This window comes from Echinops telfairi, unplaced genomic scaffold (assembly GCF_000313985.2).
Source record: "Echinops telfairi isolate 266 unplaced genomic scaffold, ASM31398v2 ScPeMD7_4;HRSCAF=17, whole genome shotgun sequence".
Classification (NCBI taxonomy): domain Eukaryota; kingdom Metazoa; phylum Chordata; class Mammalia; order Afrosoricida; family Tenrecidae; genus Echinops; species Echinops telfairi.
The window spans coordinates 8,704,943-8,722,162 of NW_022103900.1; the positions used below are offsets into that span (position 1 = coordinate 8,704,943).

General features: G+C 42.7%; 1 protein-coding gene across 3 annotated transcripts in view; it reads left to right on the plus strand.

Moving 5' to 3' along the window:
- Positions 1–17,220, plus strand: part of TTC21B (tetratricopeptide repeat domain 21B) — an 81,528-nt gene that overhangs the window by 47,719 nt on the left and 16,589 nt on the right. For 2 of the 3 annotated variants that reach the window (XM_004703772.2, XM_045298543.1), the window contains 7 exons: positions 3,225–3,331; positions 5,026–5,214; positions 7,216–7,326; positions 8,688–8,769; positions 13,766–13,916; positions 14,110–14,271; positions 16,333–16,528. In XM_004703772.2, the coding sequence (XP_004703829.1) occupies positions 3,225–3,331; positions 5,026–5,214; positions 7,216–7,326; positions 8,688–8,769; positions 13,766–13,916; positions 14,110–14,271; positions 16,333–16,528 (998 nt within the window). The remainder of the gene's footprint in view (positions 1–3,224; positions 3,332–5,025; positions 5,215–7,215; positions 7,327–8,687; positions 8,770–13,765; positions 13,917–14,109; positions 14,272–16,332; positions 16,529–17,220) is intronic. The other variant, XM_045298541.1, reaches the window with a different exon arrangement.

Below are 17,220 nucleotides of genomic sequence, written 5' to 3' on the forward strand. Positions count from 1 at the left end.
CAAACGTAAGTGTCTAAATCAATACCCCTTAATCTGCCATTGCAAGTCTGCTCCTCATTAAGCCTTCTTCAGCTCCTCATCTTTCTTTGGAATTGCTAAGAGCCCACATCCTTGGCCTTAGGGAGTCCACTTGACTTTACCTCAGAATATATTCAGAATACTGTGTGGTATTGGGCTGCTAACCACAAGGTCAGCTGTTCGAAGCTACCATCTGCTCCTTGGAAGAAAGACATGGCTTTCTATTCCCATAATGAGTTAGTCTCGGAAACCCACAGGGACACCCACCTTGTCTTACAGGGTCGCTGTGAGTCTGCATGGACTCGATAGCAGTGAGTTTCCTACAAAGCTTCATGATTTCACTGTTTCCACTACTGTTGTCCTGTTAGTGAGCGGTTGTCTTCTCTCCTCCCTGGTCTCCTGCTTCCATTTCCAGCTCCTACATCCCTGTGACTACCTTCCTTAGCACAGCAACAGTACGGAGCCTATAAGGAAAAAAAGGAAGTCAGATTGCATCATCGTCCTGCGGAAGCTCTGCATTAGCCCCCATTTCCCAGTTAAGCCAGAGTTTTTACCATAGCTGGCTGAAGTAGGTGGCTCTTTACATGGGTCTCTGCTGCTTCTCTGACCACTCTTTCAGCTCGCCCATTCTAGTGCAGCCTCTCTGTTGTCCGTTGTTCTCCCTTGAAAGAATAATAAGGCCTGGTCCTCTGGTTGGGATCTTAAAGGAATAATGTATATAAAGGACTTTTTGTAGTATGTCGAATAGACAGTGCACACAATAATCAATAGAAGAAACATTTTTGTTAATTATCTTAGACCCTTTTATTGCTGTTAGATCACAAAATAATAATACCAAGTACTTAAATACTACTTACTTTACCAGATCAGACTGACTTTACCAGGACTTACTTTATGGACCAGACTTTATTTCAAATGCATTTTAAATGCTGACTCATTTCACAACGTATACACGATTTCCCAAAGTGGGTGATGCCAACCCCAGGGGATACTGGACTGAGCTAGTAGGACTGCAGAAGCAGATACCTATACTTTATCTTGGATTATTGGCTATGGTTAAAAAAAAATTAAAAAAACAAAAAAGATTTTAATTGCCAGAGGGACACTGTCTTTTTTTTTCTCTGAAAAGGGAGCTGGTAGTAAGCCAGATACATATGGGAACCGATGTAAGTTGTATAAAACCCATTGACGTTGCTAAAATGGCATGGAAGGAGGCCATATGTGATTTCCTCTGGCTTCCCTATTTCCAGGAGGCAGGGGTCAGACATGCTGTCACTCTCCATTCTTTACCCTATTCAGACACCAGTATTTCTCTCTATGGCAATCTGCTTCTCAGCTGGGTTTGAAAATTCATTGCAGTGGCCACACGGTTCTCTCAGACAAAACTCAAAGATTAACATTTGCTAGGGAAGCCAATCGCTTACCTCAAGTCAGGATCAGTAAAAGTAAGACTGTAGTTACTGGTCCACAGCAATACCTCTCCTCAGACAACAGCCAAAGGTCTCTCTAGTCCTTAGTCTCTCAGCCAGTTGGTCTTCTGGCTCTGCCTCTATGGTCCAGGAGCCCACTTGTGGCTCTGCCACATAGTTCCTTAGTCTTGCCGTGGTTCATCAATTCTCTCTCCTGGTTTCCTTGCCATGGTGCCTGGTCTCAGCCTCGCCCTTTTGTCCTATAGCCTTGTGCCACCATCTCCAGCAGCACCTCTGAGCTCAGCTTCTACCACTGCCGATGGAGATCTGGAATGTGCTCTTCTTCCACAGCTCCTGCTCCTTCTCGCTCTCTCTGAAGGGATCACATTCCCAGAAACATGTCTTTTCGCAGACCACACCCAGAGGAAACAAAGGGTGTGAGATGGTTCGGTTCTACTCAGGTCAGAACTTGTTAGGTGGTGGAGGTTAGGTGATGGGGAGTGGGTTCTGACTCATCGCAGCCTTATGCACAACAGAACAAAACACGGTCCCGTCTGGTGCCAGCCTCGCCATTGTTTTTATGTTTCAGTCCATGGATGCAGCCACTGTGTCAATCCATCCTCTTGAAGGTCTCTTCCTCTTTTTGTCGCCCCGTGAACTTTTCCAAGGACGATGTCCTTCTCCAAGGACTGGTGTCTCTGGACAACATGTCCAAAGTATGTGAGGTAAAGTCTCACCATCCTTGCCTCCAAAGAGCATTCTGGCTGAACTTCTATCAAGAGACATCTGTTTGTTCTTTTGGCCCTCCATGGTACTTTCAGTATTCTTCGCCAGCACAGTAATTCAAATGTATTGATTCATCCTTGGTCTTCCTTATTAAAGATCCAATGTTCACATGCACATGAGGCAATTGAAGATACCACGGCTGTGTCAGGCGCACATTAGTCTTCAAAAAGGAATTGGTTACAGGACCATCAGATAACATTATGATAAATGGAGAAATGATTGCAATTGTCAAAGATTTTCCCCTGCTTGGATCCACAATCAATCCTCATGGAAGTAGTAGTTGAGATCAAAGGAATGCATTGCATTGGGTAAATCTGCTTCATGAGCCCTCTTAAAGTGTTGAAAAGTAAGCAGGTTACTTTTAGGACTAAGGTCAGGACTTAATCCTGCCCATTCGTATAACAGAATAAACCAAAATCAAATCATTGCCATCACGTCGATTGCAATTCATAGTGACCCTATAGGACAGGGTAGAACTGCCCCTGGGGGGTTCTGAGACTAAGACTGTTTTTTTGAGACTAACTCTTTGCGGGAGTAGAAAGCCTCATCTTTCTCCAGCCAGAGTGGCTGGGGTTTTGAACTGCCAACCTAGCAATTAGCAACAGGTATCAAGTTCAGAATTATAGAGGTGTAGGGACTATTATTTTCCCTGGTTTATAAGGAAAAAAGAAGAAGCCGAGCTTAAGCACCTCAAATTTGAACTGCTCGTATGTGCGAAGCCTCCGTTTGAAACCAGACTGGTTGCCGTCCGCATGAGCGCTTGTGTCCACTGTATAGTGTGATACTATCTGCCACTGTGCATTATTTTAAAACAGCGGTGTCTTTTTAATTTCATCTGCCAACACCGGCCGTTTGTTATCTCACCCTCTAACTCTGCTTCCAGTTAATTCTTATCCCAAATCTTATTTTCAATTTGGTCATTCTACACATAAAAATATTATGTTTTATTTACTATTTTAAAAAAGAGTTCTTTAAAATGTATTCCATGCAATGCATCTTATTCTTCCATAGTAAATGAACTGTCAGCTCTCATAGAGGATGGACGCACTCAAGTTCTTTTAGCAAAAATTTTTAGCGAGCTGGAAAGACGTGATGAAGCACTTACCTCGTTACAGCAGGTAATTACATTTGTTTGTGAATGTGAGTGTAACACACGAGATGGGGGGGATGGAAGGGTCACAACGAATATGCCACATGTCATTTGTTTGCTTTTGATCGACTTGTTTAAATTGCTATTATGAGAGTTATATTGAAATGCTTCGCTGTGATTGCGGATTTGCCTTTACTCCATCAGTCTTGTTTAATTAATTTTGTTCTATTTATTTAGAAGCTATATTTTTGGATCCACTCAGCTTTAGAATTGTGACATCTTACCAGAGAATGAACTAGCCCCTCTGTAATTATAAAACGGCCTCCTTTATTTCTAGTAATGCTTCTTCCTGTAAAACCTCCTTTGTCTGATATTAAAATAACAACTTCAGTTTTCTTTTGGTTGGTGTTTTCATGATACATTTTTTTTTTATCTGTATACTTTCAACCTTTCTGTGCCCTTATTACCTTAAAGATCTTTCTTAAATAATCAAGATATAATTGTGTGGGTTTTTAAAAAAGTTTTTATCTATTATGATTATCTAAATTATTTTTGAATATTTTGTTGTTTATATCTAATATGATATGGATTATATTTTAGTGTATATCTGGCATGTTAACATTTTCTCATTTTCTGCTGAGTTATTTTTGCTTTTGATTTTGTACCTTCCCAAGAAAGAACCAGCCTGGTGAGTGGTATTGATTTGGGATGTTTTATTAGGACACTCTCCAGAAAGGTGGTTATTGTTGTTGGGGGTGCCAGCATGTTTATTCTAATGCACAGTGAGCGACCCCTGGTGACAGGGGCAGACTGCTGTGCAGGCTCTCCCGGCCTTTCCCAAAGCAGGTGATGAGGTCCGTTTTCTGCTGACGCATTGAGTGGGTTTCCTCACCTGGCGTCGTTACAGCAGCAGGTGATGATGCCTTTCTGCTGCGGAAACACTGTAGGAGTTCAAACCACCAGCCTTTGACTGAACAGTTAAGCTTATGACTGTTTGTGGTGCTGGGATCTTATTCCAGAAGATTGAACTAGTACTCATATGCCATCAACAATATATGAATGTGCTTCTTCCCAGAAATGGGTCAAAATTAGGTTTCATCATTTTTATCTAGTTACAGTATTTTTAAAAATCTTGCTAGTGTAATGCTTTAACCTTTTTACTTATTGAATCACAGCGTGTAAGTCTTTTTTCCAACTATTTGTTTCATGGGTGTAATGCCCTTTCCGTGAGATGCCTGTGCATTTTCTTGTCTCCCAGGAATGGGGGGTGGGACTGGGAACTAACCCTGCAGTCATCACTTTCGTGCTGGTAGTTCACTGTTTACGTGCTTGGCTGGCAGCTTAACCCTGCCGGCCACTTCTCAGGAGAAGGTGTGACATTCTGCTTCCATAGAGATCCTGGTCCTGGAAACCTTATGGGGCAGTCTGTCTCTGTCCTGCAGGGTCCCTGCGCTGGAATTGATGTGATGGCAATTGTTTGTTTTGTTTGCCTGTCTGTTTCATATGGAAATATGTGCTCTTTTTTTTTTGCTTTTCTTTGGCAATAAGTGTATATTTTAGAGCTCAAGAGGAGGTTTTCTCTCCACCTGACTTTGTGAGGTCAAGGATCAATGGTACTACTTAGATAAATCCTAAGTCAAATGATTCTAGCTATGAGTTATCAAGACTGTAAAGTCTGTCATCTTTATTTTCGCTTCTCTTTACTCTTCCTCTTTTTCCTAGGCTCTTGAGCTGCAGGCTAGAATACTGAAGCGTGTTCAGATGGAGAAGCCAGATGCGGTTCCTGCGCAGAAACAATTCGCTGCTGACATTTGTTCAGAGATTGCAGCACATTTGGTTGCTCAGCGAGACTATGAGAAAGCAATTAAGTTTTATAGAGAAGCTCTTGTTTATTGTGAAACAGATAATAAGGTCAGTACCGTTGCACCAAAGTACATACCTTTCGTTCCAAATGTCATCTCATTTCCCCAAATTAGTCTTATCAGCTTATTGATAATGAATTCAGAAAAACAATTAACAAAAATGTAAGTTAAAAGATTTCATGGTGTCCAGAAAGCCTTTACAGTGCTTGCGTGACACATCTTGAATTAAAAATGCTAGGTTCTAGCATTTTTGTGCGGAATAACACTCTTAAGAAAATCTGTGTGCTCTTTGCTTTTTAATAATTGTTTAAGAATTGTTTCCGTCATCCCTCATAAGTATTTATCTACATTAGTCAGTTTAGTTTGTTACACCTCTGTTTTTCAGTTCCATTAAGATGCTAAGGATTCAGAAATGACACAAGACTGAATCTCTGACTGCAAGTGACACAGTATGGGATGAAGTTGAAGACCATGTCAATATAGAAACATTACTTCTGCATAGGCTGGTTTCATATCTTATAGGGGTGATTAAAAAATATATATCCTGGTAAATGGATAAATTCTTAAATTGATAAAGCAGAGGAACCATAGATAAGCTGTGTTAGTCTGGATATACTAAAGAAATCCATAGATACTCATATGTGTATAAGAAAGAGCTTTATATATAAGAGCAGTTGAATTTTGAGAAAACATCCCAGCCTAATCCATATCAAGTCCATAATAAGTCTGATATTAGCCCATAAGTCCAATACCAATCTATAAAGTCCTCTTCAGACTCACGAAATGCATACAATGATGCCGAATGCAGGAAGATCACAGGCCAGTTGGTGGAAGTCTTGTGGATCCAGTGGCATTGTAAGTATTTCAGCGCTGGCAGGGGTCTCCAGGTGATTTCTCTGGCTCCAGAGGTCTGGTTCCATCAGCCTCTTTCCATGTGTCTTCTCCACAGGGACGTCTTGCAGGGAGTGAGCAGAGAGAGAGAGAGAGAATCTTCTGCCTCTAAGTTAGAATACAGGAGTTCCCAGAATCCTCAGGAGAAGGCTATGCCCACATAGAGGCCTCATTGGCTATATTCTGATTGACAGGCTAGATTCCACCCCCTACACTTTTAATCCTCAAGTCAACACGAGATTATATACCTACCACACAAATATACTCTAGCATTGAAACCTTAAGATTGATCATTTTTTTATCGATACAACTCTTTGTGATATAGGGTAAAAATAATCTTTGATAAAATGGGAGTGTGCAGGTACCGCTATCAGTGGTACCCAGAAGAACTAGAATCCTGGTCCTAAATGTGAAGTGTTCTTATAGCATACCTGTTTCAAACGTTGTTAGCTTAGCAATGAGAGAACAGGTTCAGAGAAGTCAGAACAACTTGGCCTCATCCTGAAGAAACTGGGACTGGAATCCAATCTGCTTTTTACACCTCTCCAAATCTGCCTTCACTACGATTCTCACTCGCTGTGGCCCTAGGTGGGGTTCCTGAGGCTGTAAATCTTTTCCAGAGAAATATTGGCCTCATCTTTCTCCTGTGGAGCAGGTGATGGATTTGAACTGCTGTCCTTGGGGTTAGCAATCAGCTGTTATTCCATAGCACCACCAAGGCTCCTTGATTTAAAGACTGGTATCCTTTTAGCAATGTCTCATGTCTACGTTTCAAGCTAGTTTAGTTACCATCTGTTACTTACTTTCCCTTCGGTGTGAGAGCAAACAGATAAGCATGCCTTTAGTGTTCCTATGGGAGCCCTGGTAGCATAGTGGCTCACATGGTGAGCTGCTAACCATCAGGTGAGCAGTTTGAACTCACCAGCTGTTCTACAAAAGAAACACAAGGCCTAAAGATTTACAGGCTGGGAAGCTCCAAGGGACAGTTCTACCTTGTCCTTTAAAGTTGGAATGAGTCAGAATTGACCCCACAGAAGTTGGTCCGATGCTTTCGCTCAGTAACTTTAAGTGTACAATTGTTTGACCCGTGCCCAGGCATTTTCCTCATTCCCTTTTTATTCCAGACATGTTCTGAAAGATCTTTCCGTTTTCTCTATAGATAATCTTGGAACTGGCACGGTTATACCTGACACAAAATGACCTTGAGGCCTGCCTACGGCAGTGTACGCTGCTTCTGCAGAGCGACCAGGAAAATGAAGCCGCGGTCATGGTATGTCCACGAGAATTGAGGCTGCAGCCGCAGCGCTGCCCTTGTGTCCACCTGCATAGAGAGGCGGGGCTCCTTGTTGGCTTTTAGAATACTTCCGTGTTTTTAATAGCATCAGTGTCTTTTGGCAATAAAAATCAAAGAGTCATTAGCATTTTGTTTATAAGAATGAAACAAACTGAGTCCAGGCCTTTGCCTGTTTTTTTGTTTTGTTTCGTTTTGTTTTCAAAACAAGGCAAAATCCCCCCCAAAAAGTATTCACTCCCACTGAGTCACTTCCAAGACTGTGTGAGCATACAGCCTCCTCTCTTTCCTACAGAGCACCTGGTGGGTTTGAACTGCCATCCTGGTGGTTAGCAGCCCACTGCTTGCTTAATCCACAGTGCCACCAGAGCTCCTTGCCATTTTAGCTCTTGTCAACTTTCCTTTTTACCTGAGGGGGGCTTCATGTGACAGAAGCCTAAATTAAAAATTGCTGAAGACTAACTTACTCAGACATATTGGACCAATTTAAACTTTCAGTAGGACTATAGGATTCAGATTCCATGTGCCATTCTAAGACAGTGTGTCTGAATAAAGCGAGGTCGAGTCTTTCTTGCTCAACAATTTGTTACCTGTCCAAATAGGTATGGATTCCATGAGGTGGGGTTCATTCAAAATTGCTGGTGTAACTAAAGAGAGAAAGAAGTCTCTTTTTAAAACTAAAATCTCAGTAAGCATTCAATTCACTAGTAAAAATTTATGCTTTAAGAGATTTGACTTTGTTTTTGTTTTTAACCTTCTCCTATCAGTCATAGCCCAATCCAGTGAGGCATCTTTCTTATGGTAGTGCAAAGAGTGTGCAACTCACTTCTAAGTCCTGTTTTGAAAATGACCACTTGAATCACACTTTTTGGTAAACACGGTGTGATCTGTTTCACATCTTTGTTACGCCAGTTTCACAGCTGCTTTCCTCAGGGTGTATCTGAGCTTCACATGTTCGCAAAACCTTGCCCGCCCTGCTCCCCACGTTTTTCATATATAAAGGGGACTTTAAATGCTTATTGGAAAAACAGGATTAAAAGATGATAGAATTTTTCCATGACCTTTTTTGAAGCCCCCTTATATTTCCATAGCGCTACATCCTGATAGGAAGATACCGAACACCCAAGTCACTGCTGTCTAGTCCATTCTTCATTACAGCGACCCTGAAAGGACAGGGTACCACTGCCCCCTGTGTGCTTCTGAAACAAACTCTTGACAGGAGGAGAAAGCCCCTCTCCCTCCCATGGAGAGACGGATGGTTTCCCACTGCTGAGCTGGCAGTGGGCAGCCGCCGACACCACCACCATGGAGTGTGTCTCAAACCAGCTCTTACCTTACAGATGATGGCTGAGCTCATGTTCCGAAAACAGGACTATGAACAAGCAGTGTTTCATTTACAGCAGCTGTTAGAACACAGCCCAGGTAAGCGTTCACCATTTATCTTTGTAGTGTGGTCGGCGCCCTTTCTCCTTTATTTTTTGGCGGCTGTGTCCCGGAGAGAAGGCCCTATCTGAGTAGATCCATTCACTGGGCACCTGCACGTACCTGACTGGCCGCACTGTCAATTATGACCACAGCCCTCCAGCCAGGAGGCCCTCGGAGCAGCCTGGCAATCCTGATCTCTCTGCTGAATTTGCACTCTGACTACTTTTCACACTTCCTGCTCTCTCTTCAGTTTCCCAACCCTTCTTGTTAAAACCTGGCCCTTTTCGTCATGGAGAAACAGAGCAGCGTCAAGAACTTTCCCGTTTCCTCTCAATGAACCTAGCTGCCCAGCCTCTGCTCCTCACAGTCCCCGCCCATCTCTTCCAGCCCCTCCCCGTGCGCCGGAGACCACTGCTTTCCTACTTCACGGGCTTGCCCCAGCAGCTATTCTTTCCCTCCTCACATCCGTTTCTTCTTTTTTTTCCCCCATCCATTTCTTCTTAATCCTCCTAGAAAAAATGCTGTGTAATCTCACTTTGGATAAATCAATCAATTAAAAACAAAAACCCCAGCTCTTAAGTCTGCATCCTCCTGCAGGCCCTGCTCGCTCCATGTCTCTGTTCTCCTCGCGGTGAAGAAACTGCATGGCACAATTCCTTCACCTCATCTCCTGCAGGCACTCTCCGACCCCTGTGCTCTCGGAGGCTGCTTCTTCAGCGTGCCGCGGCCCTCCATGTTTCCAAATCCCGTGTTGGACCTGTCATCTTTATTGGATCCAATTTATTATTTCCCCCAAGAAAGGTGTTCTTCACTTCTCTTCTGGGTGCTAGCCTTGTCTGGGTTTGGGGTTTTGTCTGCCCTGTCATTTACTTTTGTCAGTCTCCTCTGTTAGCTCCACCTCTTATGTCCTTGAAAAACTGGCACGATGGAGGCCGCAGTTCCGCTTCTCTTCTTCCTATACATTCACCCCCCAGGGTGACTTCCTCCCAGCTCTCCGCCGTGGACGTGCTGATGGCAGCCACACGGCCGGCCGTCAGTCTTCCACACAGCATCGCTCACTTGCATTTGTACTCAGAAGTCCAGGAGGGTCTCAAAGTTCACATTTCCAAAATGAAACACTTGATCTTTTCCCTCCAAATTCCTTCTTCTGTTTCATCTTTGCCGGCCCTGTCAGGTAAACATTGGACTACTAACTGCAAGGTTGGTAGTTTAAATCCGCCAAGTGCTCCTTGGGAGAACGATGAGGCTAACTGCTCCCATAACTTTGCAGCCTCAGAAAACCTGTGCAGGGTTGCTGTGAGTTGCAGTGGATTCCATGACAATGGAATTGGGTTTTTAAGATTTGTTCTGTTTTGTCTTAATGTCTCATCTCAGTCGGTGAAACCACCATTCAGTCACTCCTTCAATCCCCAAACTTGCACGTGCTCTTGCTTCACCTTTCTCTCTACATCACATGCTGCCTCTAGCAAATCTCTGTAAGCACAAACCTACAGCTGTTTCAGGAACCCCGCCACTTTTTATCACCTCCCCTCTGTACCGCCAGGGAGGGGGAGGGGGAGGGGGAAAGGAAGGCAGGGAGTGGAGGCAGGATAGGGCAGGAGAAGAGGGGAGTGAAGAGGGGAAAGAGGAAGTTTTTCAAAGTACCAATGAGGACATCTCATTCATTTGTATCACTGAGGGCTTAACCCTGCAGGGGAAGTACAAAGTCCTTTCGCTAATCTAGACCCAGTGCCTTCATGTTGGGCTGAAAGCACTGGCAGGGTGTTCTGGCTGCTGGGTGCAGCTGTGGGGACACAGCTGGCTGTACTTCAAGCAGGCAATTCAAAGAACAAAATGTGCTCTTGTGCTATGTCTACCGATGCTTTTACTAATAGGTTTCAATTTAGAGAACAGCACTTTCTACTATAGTAGTAAGATGACTCTTGCAATTTTATTTTCTTTAATTATTATTATATTTTTTAATTTTCTCCCAACTTTGGGCTGTGTCAGGCCATTCTGTTGTGTCTTTTTCATTTGGTTCTAGCGTCTATAAAGACGTTAAATGAGCACTGTCAGTTACTTTACCATCTTAACCTCTTCACTCAGAATCGAAAATATGGACACTTCTGCACACTCCCCCTTGCCAAAGCCTTCCTAGCTGAGTGTTTTAATTTTTGGTGAAAGTCTCCAGAGCCAGGTCGGTCTTCTCCTGGCACTTTGCACACACATGGTTCAGTGACAGTCCATGCCCTTATTGCATGTGCCACCCACCGCCTCTTAGTTGTCTTCTGTTTGGTCCCTTTCCAGTTCTCTGGTTTGCCTGGCCCCTTATCTTCTCATCTTTGCTTTGGAGTAATTCTTGATACTTGGATCTTATACCCATGATTCTCATGGGCCAGCGATCTTTTCAGTAATGCCCATATTTTGTGAGCCACTCTGCTATTTCCCTCAAAGGTGATCTTAGGGTCTATAAGCTTACATCTAGGCTTAAGTTGCCTCATGGGAAGTGTCAGTTCATACTGTTCCAGTTTCTTTTTTAAAGTAAGGATTTGAGTTCTGCTTCATATTTTTCTCCTGTCCCATCAGGGACCATCTGTTGTGTCCCCGGCCAGCACGGTCTTTGTGGTAGCCGGGCACCATCTTGTTTTTCTGCCCTCAAGGAAGATGGGCATGTGGCTCACATGGATGTGTTTGTTCTCTGAACTCCCGGCCTCTTGTTGACGTTCCTCAGACCTGCATCGTGTTTCTCAGCGTTGCTACCTTGAGCCCCAGACTGTTTTTCCTTCCCTGAGCTGCCATGAAAGGTGATACACATAATGTTTTCAGCCTATCCCAAGTTGTTCCTGTTTCACAGCTTGTCCTTCCAAATGAATAAGCAGGCCTGTTGTTTTAAAATAACAAACAAAAAGACCTCTTTCTTGTAAATACTGTTAAAACCATTGACATCATTCTCAACTATCCTCAGACACCATCGTTGTAAGATTTGAAGAATCCTTGATGTGTCATATAAATTTCATCTCTTCCTTGGCATCTGCTACTTGGTGTATGTGGGTTTTTTTGTTTTTTCAAATTAGGACCAATAAAACTGGCTTAGTTGACTGGCTACTTTGGAATGCATACTTATCAACAAAATATAGAATAAGTTATTCAGAAATTCAGTATGATGCCTTTTCACTTCAGTCAAGCCAAATTACTTACAACCTCTAAGTTTTTATGCCCCCACGCTTTGGCCTATAATGAACTTTCCCCTTCTTATAGTTCCTCCCTGTCTTTCCCAACACGTAACTCAAAATATCCACTCCTCTTTAAAAAAATAAACCACTCCAACCCTACTGCCATCATGCCCATTGTTAACTGCCTTATCTGATTCCAGTAGGGCAGCAGGGTGGTGGTTTGTCTAGCACTCAGAGGTTTTCTGGGGACGGGGCCTTCACGACTAAGGGAACGAAAGTCCCAGGCAGATGGGGATGATCTTGCAGCCATAATCCTGAGTCATTGCATACAGTACTTCCTTGCCCTTCTTATTTTGCATAAAACTGCAGAGTTCTCACATCCTGGGATCATATCAGATTCCTCCCACATCCCCCCCAGCATCGGACACCATGGCAGACATTGTTATTGTTATTATTATTATTATTACATGGGCCAGTTGAATGAGTTTGAAATACCAAACTCATTAAACATTTCAAGGCAGTTTTTAGTTTTCATGTTTTTAACCTTGTTGGTTTTTGCCTCATTCCTTAGAGGAGTTTGCAAACTCATGTACCGCTGTATTTTCTCAGACGTGCTCCAGAACTGAGCTCACCCTTACTTGATGTGCGTTACTAGTCACCCGCCAGGAGCACACCCTTCTCTTCGCATGAAGACTCTGCCGTAGCTCACCTAGCAATGCACTGTCCAACTGAATTTAACGTCCTTAATTGAAAATCCTCCTTTTAGATTTAATTGCTACTCTTGTGAAAAATTATGCCCTTTCACTCTCCAGATCTCCAAACCCTCTTCAGTTTCCCTCTGCCACACTAATTGGTTAACAAGTCCAATCAGTCCCGGGTAACCAACTCTCTCATTCACTCCGCATCCTATCCCACTGCTCTAATTAGGGCCTTAGCCCCACTCATCTGGAGGAACTCGGAGTTTCCCTGCTAATCATCTGGCCTTAGGCTCCTGCTGCTCCCGGCCCTTGTGGGACTATTGTAATGACTCTCAAACTCAAGAAAAAAAGTGTCCATACTGAAAAATTAAAGATGAAATCCTAGCATTATTTTAATAATAGCATGCCCCTAATTATTCTTCCGTTCATGTTTCTTGTCTGTTGTCTTGCACCGTAATCTCTAATAATATCAAAGTCATCAGTACCCATCCTCCCCTGCCTCAATGATTCCACAGGCCATCTGCTACTTGGAATCCCTTTGGAGGTACACTTAAAACATGTCCAGGGTCTACTCTCCCTGGAGACACCCTCACTGCCTTCAAGTCACCTCTGACTCCTCGTGACCCACTGTGACAGAGCAGAAGGGTGCCATGGGTTTTCTGAAGCGAAATCTCTAGAGCAGAGAGCTTCCCACACAGCGACTGCTGGGAGGGTTCAACCCCCCAACCTTCGGATGAGTGTCCTCTGCTTTCTCCTTAGCTACAGTAAATTGGAAAGGGGGGGTCTCAGAGGTAGATAGTGACTAACCTCCTTCAATCCAGTTAAAATGTTCTAGGTAGAAGCTCTTACCTAGGCAGAGACTCTTTCTAGGTTTGGGTCTCGGGAATCATTAAAAAGTGAGTAACAGCAAAGAGGTATATTTCTCTTGTTTTATAGATTTGCCTATGTAGACCAGCCCAGCTCCAGCCACATCATTACTTCATCAGAGGGAGGATAGTCTCTCTGGGGAGTTTGAACCCCAAGAGGCTTTTCTTTGCTTGTCTTTTACTTTACTTCATTGTAAATAAATTATACTTTAATGGGTTGATAGCCATCCAACTAAAAGTTATAAAATGCCATATGTGAAGTATTCTCTGTTTCTAGATAATTACGTGTCACTATCTCGTTTAATTGATCTCCTAAGAAGATGTGGAAAACTTGAAGAAGTTCCAAGACTCTTCATAATGGCTGAGAAGCATAACACTAGAGCAAAATTTGAATCCGGATTCTACTACTGTAAAGGACTATATCACTGGTAACTGTATTGACAAATATAAATCCGTCATATTCATTATGGATAAAGTAGAATAAACTGTTTTGTATTCAGAAACATCTAATGTTAAATATCCTCCTAGTTGTGTTTACCATATAGATTATAAATTAAAGTTTGTAATCAGTAATTAAAATAAGTTATTTTATTTATGTATTTATTTTTGACATCTAACTAGGTATACTGGAGAACCAAATGATGCCATTCGACATTTTAATAAAGCTCGTAAAGATAGAGAATGGGGCCAAAATGCCCTTTACAACATGATAGAAATCTGTTTGAATCCAGATAATGAAACCATTGGAGGTGAAGTGTTTGAAAATCTGGATGGAGACCTGGGGTGCGTAGTGCCCAACCCATTAATCGTGTGTGTGTGTGTGTGTGTGTGTGTGTGTGTGTGTGTGTGTGTGTGTGTGTGTTGTGTATTTGGAAAACTTGTTAGGCTTAAAAAGTAGGGATACTTTACAAAAGATAACTGAATTCTGGTATTACACTCATGGAAGTTTAGGTGAATTAATCTTCGCTGATAAAACTGTTCTCAGAACAAAATCATACCAATGTGAATGGGGTTGGGGGGCAATGGAGTAGAGACCCAAAGCCCATCTGTAGACAATTGGACATCCCCTTACATAGAAGGGCCACAAGGAAGAGATGAGCCAGTCAGGGTGCAGTATAGCACCGATGAAACATACAGCTTTCCTCTAGTTCTTAATGCTTCCTCCCCTCCCCGTTCCCCCCCTTACCACTGTCGTGACCACAGTGCTACCTTACACATCTGGCTAGACCAGAGCTTGTACATGGTACAGATAAGAGCTGGAAACACAGGGAATCCAGGACAGATAAATGCCTCAGTACCCATATTGAGCATAGCAATACCAGGAAGGAATAGGGAAGGTGGGGGGAGAAAGGGAGAACCAATCACAGTGAACTACATATAACCCCCTCATAGGGGGCAGACAACAGAAAAGTGGGTGAAGGGAGACATCAGTCAGTGTGAGACGTGAAAAAATAATTTATAAATTATCAAGGGTTCATGAGGGAGGGAGGGTGGGAGAGAGAGGGGAAAAATGAGAAGCTGATACCAAGGACTGAAGTAGAAAGAAAATGTTTGAAAATGATGATGGCAACAAATGTACAAATGTGCTGGATGTATGGATTTTGATAAGCCCCCAATAAAATAATTTTAAAAATTAATCAAAAATAAAATTTTTCTTTTAAAAATTATTTTATTGAGGGCTCGTACATTTCTTTTCACAGTCCATACATACATCCATTGAGTCAAGCACCTATGTACACCTGTTGCCCTCATCAATCTCAAAACATTTGCCCTCTACTTTAGCCCTCAATATCATTTGCTCATTTTCCCCCTCCCTTCCCCCGCCCCCCTCACTCCTGAACCCTTCATAATTCATAAATTATTATAGATTTGTCATAAGTTACCCTGTCCAACGTCTCCCTCCGCCCTCTTCTCTCCTGTCCATTCCCCAGGGAGGAGGCTATACTTAGATTCTTGTAATTGGTTCCCCCCTTCTACCCCGCATTCCCTTCACCCTCCAGGCCTCGCCCCTCTCACCACTGGTCCTGAAGAAGTCATCTATCCTGGATTCCCTGTGTTTCAAGTTGCTATCTGTACAATGTACATCCTCTGGTCTAGCCAGATTTGCAAGGCAGAATTGGGATCATGATATTGGGGGGGAGGAAGCTTTAAAGAACTAGAGGAAAGTTATATGTTTCATCGTTGCTACCCTGCACCCTGATTAGCTCATCTCCTCCCCAAAACCCCTCAGCAGTGGGGTGTTCTGTTGCCAACCGATGGACTCTGAGTCTCCACTCTGCACTCACCCACCTTTACAATGACATGATTTCTTGTTCCTTAATGCCTGACACCCAATCCCTTCAACCGCTCGTGGTCACACATACTGGTGTGCTTCTTCCATGTGGGCTTTGTTGCTTCTGAGCTAGTTGGCCGCTTGTTTATCTTCCAGCCTTTAAGACCCCAGATGCTATATCTTTTGATAGCCAGGCACCATCAGCTTTCTTCACCACCTTTGCTTATGCACACCTTTGTTTTCAGTGATCGTATCAGGAAGGTGGGCACCCACTGATCTGATTTTTAGTTCTATATTAACTGAATTACTACATCACTTCCTGTAGATATTGTCTGATTTTTAAAATTCATTTTAGGGTAAATTAATGTTAACTTGTGTTTCATTGAGACTAGATTTATTTTGTTTAAAAAAAAACACAGTGACAGCATTTCAGTTTATTAGGAGATAATTTAGACATTCTTCCAACAGGATTAATTCTAAATAAGACATCCATATGCTTTAGAACACTTAATTCTCATCTCGATGTGTACTTCTGAGTAGCAAACAAGAGGTCTCCTTTCAATTGTATACAGCAGTTCGACTGAGAAGCAAGAGTCTGTGCAGTTAGCAGTGAGAACAGCAGAAAAACTCAAAAAAGAGCTGAAACCTCAGACCGCTCAGGGTCACACCCAGCTTCGCATTATGGAAAACTATTGCCTCGTGGCTTCCAAACAGAAATCGAATGTTGAGCAAGCACTAACTACCTTCGCCGAAATAGCAACGTCTGAGGTTAGTAGATTTTCTTTTCAATTTAGTGTATTTACCTTCCATGGTAGTATTCTAATATGTAGCGTGATCAACTGTGTATTTCCTGAAAATAACCTTAATCATTTTTATTAAACATTTTTAAATAAAAATTAGATATATGGCTTTGACATAGTCTGATACAGTGTACCTTTGTTTCCAGAAGAGATACTGTTACTGTTTTGATACTTTTTAAATATACTTTTAAAATCTCTTTTGGATTGCAGAATTCTAGAGAAGGAAATTATTCTGAAAAGTATAGTAAGTTAACTCTCAAAGGAACTGCTTTATCCTCTGGAGACTTTGCGTGTTGTGGATACGTCGTCGTCGTCGTTGTTGTTGTTGTTGTTGTTGTTAGGTGCCACAGAGTCACCTCTGACCCAGAGCAACCCTAGGCCCAACGAAACGAACACGCCGGGTCTTGAGCCACCTTCCCAATTGTCCCGATGCCGGAGCCCGTTTTTGCAGCCACAGCACCAATCCGTCTCATTTTCTGCTGCCCCTCCAGTTTCTTTTTTTTTTCTTTTTTCATTTTATTATGTCTTTGTTTTGTTTTTAAATCATTTTATTAGGGGCTCATACAACTCTTATCCCCATCCGTACACACATCAATTGTGTAAAGTGCATTTGTACATTCATTGCCCTCATCATTCTCAAAACATTTCCTCTCCACTTAA